Below are 9578 nucleotides of genomic sequence, written 5' to 3'. Positions count from 1 at the left end.
GCAGGTAAATAATAGGAGCAGTATTTCTCATGAGTGTGCAGCAGCAGTGACAATGGGGTAATCCGTATAAATAAGTGTATTAGAAATAAGTAGCAGACAACAAAAACCAGCAGCAAAAGCTGTGTTGTTATTATGACTCATGGCTCAAGCCGGCTAACCAAGCTAGCTCAGTAAACGTGAGGTGTTAGCATCTTCGGCTAACGGGTGCGTCTAAATAACTACATACTTTCGTGAAGAATGGCTATTGAGTATGTGTCATCTACGCCATGATCACGACATAAATGTTAATCAACACTAATAGTGAAAAAAATTCCCCATTAGCAGTTTGATGGTGTCAAAGCGTTTACGGCAGCTAAGCTACACTATGTTCCGGCTCCGTCTAATTGCTGGCAAACGTAGTTGTCCCAGTCAACCTGTCCTGTACTCCGTTTGCTACCACATAAACGCACTTTAAAAGTACTGTAGTCAATTCTTAAAATTAAAATATATTTAATTTCTTTTCTCTAGCAATAATAAAAGAGCAAAGCTCCGTGCTGTCTTGACAGCCTTTGCACATCCTTGTCCATGAAGCATGTTGGGACTCGGAAGTGGGTGTGCTTTGGATTAAACCAGAGCTTTCTTCGAGTTGGAGTCAGACTTCATTTACATCTTTGTGTCACAGGTGTCCTACGTTATTAGAGATGAAGTGGAGAAGTACAATCGTAATGGGGTTAACGCACTCCAGCTAGATCCTGCTCTGAACCGACTCTTCACTGCTGGGAGGGACTCTATCATCCGGATATGGAGCGTCTACCAACACAAAGTACAGTCTATGATTCTCTTCAATTAAAATAGCAAATGACAACATAATGGCTGATTATTCTTAGTAGCAGATCTCTCTTAATGTTGCATCTTTGTCATTGTAGCAGGACCCATACATTGCATCTATGGAGCATCATACAGATTGGGTTAATGACATAGTCCTCTGTTGCAATGGGAAAACATGTGAGCTTGTTTGGGATTTAAATTATGTACAGTTCTACCTCTGGTGTTTGCTTTCTTCCATGCTGACTGATAATCTTCTCCTTTTAGTGATATCTGCCTCATCGGATACGACAGTGAAAGTATGGAACGCACATAAAGGATTTTGTATGTCGACGTTACGAACACATAAGGACTATGTGAAAGCTTTGGCTTATGCTAAAGACAAGGAGCTCGTCGCATCTGCTGGCCTGGATCGACAGATCTTTCTTTGGGATGTGAACACATTAACCGCTCTCACTGCTTCCAACAACACTGTCACCAGTGAGTAATGGTTTAACCCAGTGAGGGTTGTGTCTAAGCTTGACTTTTGACACTGACATGTTGATTGTGGTGTTGTTTTTACTGACCGTTGCTGATCTGTTCTGAAAGACTGTGTGCATCCCCTCCTTTGGACTCACCACTGTTTGTTTCCCAACAGCTTCATCACTGAGTGGTAACAAAGACTCGATCTACAGTCTGGCTATGAACCAGATGGGCACAGTTATTGTTTCGGGGTCCACCGAAAAGGTTTGAGTTTCCATCAGCGTGACATGTACAAAGAAATAAAATCAGAATATGTTTTCTACAAATCTAATTTGTTTATTAGCAGCATTTGAATTTATATCAATTAAGTTATGAAATACTCAGCATTTCCACTTCTTTTTCTTCTCTTCTTCAGGTTCTGAGAGTCTGGGATCCTCGAACGTGCGCAAAACTGATGAAGCTAAAAGGCCACACAGATAACGTCAAGTCCCTGCTACTAAATCGGGATGGCACTCAGGTGACTTTTTGAAAGAAAAAAAAAACATTGCAGCTTTTGAAGAGAATGGATTGTAAAATCTGAGTTTGCTGTCCCCTCGCCTTCAGTGCCTGTCGGGCAGCTCGGACGGGACCATTCGGCTTTGGTCGCTCGGCCAGCAGAGGTGCATCGCCACCTACCGGGTGCACGACGAAGGGGTTTGGGCCCTGCAGGTCAATGAGGCCTTTACACATGTATACTCTGGAGGTAGAGACAAAAAGATCTACTGTACCGACCTGCGTAACCCAGACATCCGGGTGCTCATCTGTGAGGAGAAGGCCCCGGTGCTCAAAGTAAGAAATCACAATATTTTCCCCAAAAGGAAAGCTTCAGTTTTCACAGTGTAATGCTACAAGACCTTTCCAAAATATCATTATACTTTCCGGTATTTTTTAGTAACTTTCCGTTCGGTTGTTATCAGTTTTGTTTGTGTTTTTCTCTGTCTTGAGATTTATTTTCTGTTGTTTTTTTGTCTGGCAGGAAATTATTATTAAAGAATCAAGAAGCTAAATTATGTCCTTTTCCATTCCCGTGCTTGCAGCTGTCCATTTGGGCTCACTCGTCCTTTTGTGCTGTCTTTGTCTCTTGTTCAGATGGAACTGGACAGATCTGCTGACCCACCTCCAGCAATCTGGGTTTCCACGACCAAGTCATCCGTTAATAAATGGGTAAGCATGCGTGACACCTCTGAGATCACTGGTTGGCTGTCAGTGTAGTAAAGGCTGAATGGGGGTCATTGCTGCCGCTTCAGCTGCAATCATCCTGAAGTTCATGTGAAATATTAAATTATTTTTCAATTCCATGGTTGACACCAGTAAGACAAAGCATTTTATACTAATTAGAACTGCAACAAAGTGAGAAAGGCGTCTTTAATTAGCATTATTGTCCAAGTGTGTGTTTTTAGTAATTTTTCTCTGTTTCTGTAGTCTCTAAAGGGAATGCACAACTTCAGATCGTCAGGGGAGTATGACAATGACTGTAGTACCCCTCTGACTCCACTGTGTACTCAGCCAGAACAAGTCATTAAGGGTAAATTTGTTTTCATTGGTTTTGGGGGTGAAAAACCTCTAAATGACAGTGTCTGTCATGTTATATAATAATCTTTGTTGTCTTTGCAGGAGGTGCCAGTATTATACAGTGCCACATTCTGAATGACAAGAGACACATTCTCACCAAAGACACCAACAACAACGTGGCATTTTGGGATGTTTTAAAGGTAAACAGCACACTGTGGTTTTGATATTTAAGTCATGTGAGATGCTTTTCATCGTCAAGGAAGGATCCTTAATCACTGCCTTTCTCGGACAAAACATCATCATATGGTTTTTAAAGGGCTGGACTCGAAGCTCAAACCTTTTGTATTGATTTCTGCTTCCTTGCTCCTTCATAGTCCTGGTTATGAACTCAGAAAGTATTCAAACCAAAACACTTAAATGACGTCTCAAGTTCAAAAATATGCCCAGTTGATCATGAGAGACAGAACTGGCCATTAACAAGGACAGACCAGTGTATCCTTTGGAGCATTTCTTCGGTGTTTGTGGCATCCGAATTCAATTCAATTCAGCTTTATTTGTGTAGCACCACTTCACAACAATGTTGTCACACGGCACTTTACATACACAAATCAACATCCACATCATTTCAAGCCAATTCATACATATCCTATAATAGAAACCAACTGATTGCATTGAGTCATGACTTCGATCCAATCCCCCATCCTGAGCATGCACATGGCGACAGTGGGAAGGAAAAAACTCTCCTTTAATCAGAAGAGAGCGAGTCCTGTTCCTTTGTCTGTTTTCATAAAGATTTATTGCTTATTTTACAGAAATGAATAAGGCTGCAGCTAAATAGTTGTTAGCTGAATGTATGATGCAGTTAGTTTCACTTTAAAACGACACTGAGGAGCCCTGTGACGACCTGTCAGGGTGTACCCTGCCTCTCGCCCAGTGTGTGCTGAGACAGGCTCCAGCTTCCGGCTTGTGGGAGACTTTGCTGCCCCATTAGTGGGGGTGGTGTGTGACGTTCAGGAACTTTAAGGGTTGGTAGCTCTTAGAGGTGGGAAATTGAATCAAAAAATCGAATATCGGGATTTTTTTGCTTCAAATTTTAAAATCTATTTTATTTTCTTTCATTAAAAAATCTTTTTTTTTCCAAGTTAAAAAAAAAAAAAACATTATAAATTTTTTGTCATTTCTATTTTTTTAATTGATCTTTTTACTCGTCTTCTTGGGCATTACAGCAGCAGAATGATGGTCCGGCCGGCTACTGTGTTGTTTTTTCTGGCTTGAAATCAAGAAAAACTACAAGCAAAAAAAAGTTTTGTACAGTTTGTTTTTAGTCTACAAAAAACAGCAATATTGAAGAATCGTGAGAATTGCAATTTAAATCGAATTGGCACCAAAAACATTGGAATCGAATCGGGATGTAAGCGGATCGTCACAGCCCTCGTCGCCATGTTGGAGATGTGACTATTTTTATTTGTGCTCATTCGCCCAAAAGCGGACTGATGATTTGCTGCAGGACAAAAAAAATAGAAAAAGAATTTTCTGTTGCAACACATACATTGTTAGCAGTGACCTGATGTTGTTTCACATGCAGGCTTGCAAAGGTGAAGACCTGGGGAAAGTGGAGTTTGATGAAGAGATTAAAAAGCGCTTCAAGATGGTCTATGTGCCAAACTGGTTCTCTGTGGATCTAAAAACTGGGGTAAGTCCAGATCTGCTGATAGATGGTTGGAGTTTTATTTCCTTTTGTGGTTACGAACCTTTTCATCTCACATCTTCATGTGTTTTGTAGTTGTGTGTTGATCTGGTCCAGTGGTTCCTAAACTGTTTTGATAGTCTTGCTGTGGCACCCCCCCTGTCATAACTCTACGTGTTCCACTCACCCATTCACACACACACTCATCCCACGATAGGCTGAGACCCTCGTCGTCTTGGTAAGCTAATCGGCTAGCTGCGGCTATTTACGGCTGCTGAACAGGCTGATGAGAAATCCTCCATAATGACAACTTGGTCATTTTTGACTATTTGTTCGGTGGGAATAACTATTCGTTCCCAATCCAGCAGAGGATGAAAACGAAGAGACACAACCATTAACATGCGCATGTTGTGTAACTTTTCCTTCTGTGCACTAGGGTTGCCACAAATGATTTTAGTTATTGACTAATCACTAATAATTAGGGATTAGTCAAGCTCCAGTGAAAGGAATAACTGAATCCAGTAAGTTTCCCCGTGTGCAGGATAACCACCAGCTTTATATGACTATCCGTGCATTTACATGGGAGTTTTAATTCCTGTTTAATTCTGAATAAAAATTAATTCTGCTTTAAACTGATGAAAAACGACCATGTAAACACTTAATTCCTAATGCTAATTTTATTCGGAATTAAACTTAATTCTGATGTAAGCGGCTGGTTTATTCGCATTTTAACCGAACTATTTAATTCCTCTCTCATGTAAACCTTCATTCCGCTCCAAGTTAATTCCGGTCGTTCTGAGCATGCTCCTTACCTTGTCCTGTTCCGATGACGTGCATTGTTTTGCCTCCTGTTTTCAGTGGTCTGTCTGTCCTCTCCTTCTCAGTTGCTGCAAAAAGTGAAGTCGTATGCTCGTGTTGAGCTGCTACTTTAAATTAACAATAAAAATAGTGGCAAGACTGGTACTTATTATGTAGTTTTTACAAGTTATGACTGAAAAGACGAGAAGCAGGGAGCAAACTTTGTTTACTTCCGGTATACATCGTACGTCACGTGCACCCTCTGTCCAATCAGAACCCTTCCTAACCCGCCGCTCTAAAGAGGAATTAAGTAAGGACGTGTTTCATGTGAACGTTCATTCAGAATTATTGTCTTCATGTAAACTCGTAAGAGAATAAGTTAATTCCGAATTTAAAAAAAAACACCATGTAACCATACCCAATGTAAATGTACTGATAAATGTTTATGTAACGTCACACTAAAATTATCGTAAATATAAATGTCATTTATAATTTCATACTTCTCAGGTTAGACTTCCAGAGCAATTGAAAAGTTAAAAGTTCCAAAAAAATTTTAATGTACTTTACAGAAAGAAGCTGGTAGAGGTCGGTTATCTCTCAAAGAAATCCAGGCTAAATTCTGAGGTGACTTTGTCAGAAAAGGGTGTTTTGGTTACTTTTATTTTTGTTTTATTATTTTGTTATGTAGACATCTAAAGATGAGATTAAAAAAAAAAAAAACACACACAAAGTAAATACTGTTCATATAATTTGACACATTTCTGGTGTTGAATTAATGGCAAATAATGTTGTTGATTCTAATAATCAGGATTAGTTTTGTGACAGTAATCGTACCAAGACAATCAATCATCATGACATCCCGTCTGAGATTTCTTCAGCTCTGATCTAAAGAAAAAAAGTACGTTGACCTGGATGACGAAGAGTTTACACCAACAGTTCTTTTGTATTCCCTCTGAATAGATGCTCACCATCACTTTGGATGAGAGCGACTGCTTCGCTGCCTGGGTGTCTGCAAAAGATGCAGGGTTTTCAAGTTCTGATGGCTCGGACCCAAAGTGTAAGCTGGCGCATTCATATACAGATATATGCTAAATGATGCAGCACTGAGGCCGTCATGTTACACTGCACCAAACTGACCTTCCCTCCTTGCAGTGAACCTGGGTGGACTGTTGCTGCAGGCTCTGCTGGAGTTCTGGCCCAGAACCCGGATCAATCCCATGGACGAGGAAGAGAACGAGGTGAACCACGGTGAGCAGATTGTTTGGAAACGATCCAAGTGAAGGTCTAGATCGGCTCATGGCCTGAAGCACGGGTTGGTTGGTTGTTATTGAACAGTGTCTTTGTGTCCTTGTGGCTACAGTGAATGGAGAGCAGGAGAACCGAGTCCAGAAAGGAAATGGGTACTTCCAGGTTCCACCACACACGCCGGTCATCTTTGGAGAAGCAGGAGGCAGAACTCTCTTTAGGTACTGTCAATAGCAAGCCATCACTGTGTGAGCTAAAAGTCTTGTTTCCTGAGGGTCATCAGAGCGATATTAGTCGTGACGGTCCCTCTGTGTTGCTTCTGCTGCAGGTTGTTATGTAGAGATTCAGGAGGAGAGACTGAATCCATGCTGCTGAATGAGACAGTCCCACAGTGGGTTATCGATATAACTGTAGATGTGAGTATTACCGCTCCTGTTTGTTTTTCTTTCTCAATTATAATAGTTTCTCTTGTTTTTCATGTCTGTGTGGCATTTTCCTCTCGTTCCTTTTTTTCTCCATCAGTCAAACTACTTTGTCTGGATGCCCCCCCCCCCCCCATCTGCTGCTACAGGCTCCCACAAATTTTTATCTTTGTATTGTTTGATTTCTAAATGACTTCTGTTATTATTATTATTATTATTATTATTATTATTAATAATAATAATAATAATAATAATAATAATAATAATAATAATAATAATGTTATTATTGTTATTATTATATTATTATTATTATTATTATACAGGTATTACTAATATACTGGGTTGCTACTGTTGTATTGCTATTGGGTTACTATTGTTATTGATATTGTATTGCTCATCACTGGGGTGGGATTACATATAATGTAATGCTTCTACCCACTCCTTTTGAATGTTTCTTGTCATCTTTTAAATCTTTTTTTTGTTTGTTTGTTTTTGTCTTTAGATTTCATTATGTTCAAATAAACTAAACTGTATTTCATCTCATGTATTTACAGTGTATTCCCTGAGTTACTTGCCTATTTTTGCCATTGTGCTTTCCAGGCTGAAAGATCAGATTTTTCTTTCTGATGTTTCTTCATCCTCATAATTTACACATTTGACCCTTTTTTGTTCCAGAAAAATATGCCCAAGTTCAACAAAATCCCATTCTACCTCCAGCCCCATTCTTCCTCTGGTGCAAAAACCCTAAAAAAGTGAGTTTTCTGGTTCTTCTCAGCAGAAAAGAAAAGTGTCCTGTACTGACACAAACTGTGCGTGGCGCGCTGCAGCCCCCCCGTACAGCTGAAGTTCTGCTTTCTGTGTTTTGCAGGGACCGCCTCTCGGCCAGCGACATGCTCCAGGTGAGGAAGGTGATGGAGCACGTTTACGAGAAGATCATCAACCTGGACAACGAGTCGCAGACCACCAGCTCCTCGGCCAACGATAAACCTGGGGAGCAGGAGAAGGAGGAGGACATGGCCATGCTAGCTGAAGAGAAAATTGAGCTTATGTGTCAAGACCAGGTGTGCTTGCTCCTCCATCAGTATGTCGTAATGGCAGGCTCACCATTCAGTTTCGTAACCTTTGCTGTTTTTTTGTCTGCCACTCAGGTTCTGGACCCCAACATGGACCTGCGAACAGTTAAACATTTTATCTGGAAGAGCGGAGGGGACTTGACGCTACACTATAGGCAGAAATCCACGTGAAAGTCGTCGTTTTTACAACCAGAACTCTGTCATTTGCCAATCACTACTCACCTCTGACATGTAGTTCCCTAAAACCCCATTGTGTGGTCAAGAGTTGCAGTATCAATGAGAATCCAGTACGTGTGTGAGGATGTGATTCGTGGTGTATGATAGGGAAGTCACCTGAGCAGGCCAGTGCAGCAACACACTCCTGGGAGGGAAAAAAAAAAAAAAAAGTGGTCCCTACTGGTTCTTTTAAAGTTTGAGGAATGGACTGTTTTTTCCAGATTTCAGCAACCCTTTTTTTTTTTTTTTTTTAAATTAGGTCTTTGAATTTTTTGTTTTCTCCTGATTGGCATTTCTTTTAAAACGACTGGCGTTCCAGTCTGCGCTTGTGTCTGAGTGCGTGTATGCACATGGATGTAGTAGACCGTTTTGCTCTAGTACATTCCAGAAACTGTCCTTGTTCTGCAAGCACTTTGCACCTGTCTCAGCAGAATCACCAGTGTAGGAGTCCACCTGGTCTCTGGGTAGCATCACAGTCCCCCAAAGCAATCCTCATCTGCTCCGGCGTCGACATCCGCCATCTTAACTTGAACTTCCCCTTGACTCTGATATCTGATTATTGCAGAGCTTGAACCTCACTGACGGATGTTTTTGTTTTGTTTTTTTAGCTGTGCTGTTCTCCATTGAATGAATGTTCTGTTTGTAAATATATGTGCAACATTTTTTATTTAAATTACTTTTGGTTTTGCTTCTTTTTTTTTTTTTGTTCTTGTACAGTTTCCTTACAAACCAAGATCATGAAGGTGATTTGACTTGGATGTTAAGAGTTGCATTAGTTATATTCACTGCAAGTCCGAAATTGCAGTTTACTCAGAAAAATGTTAGTTGTGAAAGTCATCTTAGAAATTGGAAATGTATAAGGTATATATCTTACAAAATAACTCATACTTACATGCTGTGTTTGGCTCACAAGTGATGACTTTGATGGCAGTGAGGATTGTTCCAAATGTATATTTCATTTAGATTTAAGAGGAATTACGGTATGACTTGAAGGGGGAAGGTCACCCGGAAGTGTCTGAACATCCAGCCACTGTGGGGAAATTCACCAAAGTGAAATAAATGCGAACGCCTTCGCCTCTCTGTTTGGATCCGAGCCGAACAGCAGATCCGTTCACTGCAAGTTTCCAGAGTTAATTTTGCCACAATGATTGTGTATAACGCCATAACGGAGAACGCAGTGAGCTCTAAAACTGGCCAAAAACAGGATGTGTACCACAATTAGGCCATAACACTGCAATATTCCTTGTTGTAATAATTTGTGAAATATGTATATTTTAGGCATTCAAAGAAATAAATTGGAATGGTTTAACAACGGCAGAT

The 9578-nt window shown here is 40.4% G+C and overlaps 1 protein-coding gene across 1 annotated transcript in view; it reads left to right on the top strand.

Moving 5' to 3' along the window:
* The window catches only part of LOC306757884 (WD repeat-containing protein 48), a 9630-nt gene extending 53 nt beyond the window's left edge, over window positions 1–9577 (top strand). The window contains exons 1-18 of the mRNA XM_079243057.1: window positions 1–4; window positions 662–802; window positions 906–984; window positions 1072–1284; window positions 1442–1530; window positions 1682–1783; window positions 1870–2094; window positions 2395–2469; window positions 2728–2830; window positions 2920–3017; window positions 4403–4510; window positions 6263–6359; window positions 6455–6550; window positions 6663–6768; window positions 6876–6963; window positions 7645–7721; window positions 7838–8030; window positions 8118–9577. The exon at window positions 1–4 is cut by the window's left edge and continues 53 nt beyond it. Of these exons, the coding sequence (XP_079099183.1) occupies window positions 1–4; window positions 662–802; window positions 906–984; window positions 1072–1284; window positions 1442–1530; window positions 1682–1783; window positions 1870–2094; window positions 2395–2469; window positions 2728–2830; window positions 2920–3017; window positions 4403–4510; window positions 6263–6359; window positions 6455–6550; window positions 6663–6768; window positions 6876–6963; window positions 7645–7721; window positions 7838–8030; window positions 8118–8213 (1990 nt within the window). The 3' untranslated portion in view covers window positions 8214–9577. The remainder of the gene's footprint in view (window positions 5–661; window positions 803–905; window positions 985–1071; window positions 1285–1441; window positions 1531–1681; window positions 1784–1869; window positions 2095–2394; window positions 2470–2727; window positions 2831–2919; window positions 3018–4402; window positions 4511–6262; window positions 6360–6454; window positions 6551–6662; window positions 6769–6875; window positions 6964–7644; window positions 7722–7837; window positions 8031–8117) is intronic.
* Window position 9578: the final 1 nt, after the last annotated feature.

This window comes from Telmatherina bonti (assembly GCF_933228915.1).
Source record: "Telmatherina bonti genome assembly, chromosome: 7".
NCBI classification, from domain to species: domain Eukaryota; kingdom Metazoa; phylum Chordata; class Actinopteri; order Atheriniformes; family Telmatherinidae; genus Telmatherina; species Telmatherina bonti.
Note: the sequence above shows the minus strand (reverse complement) of the source record. Positions and strands in the feature narration are given on the sequence as shown.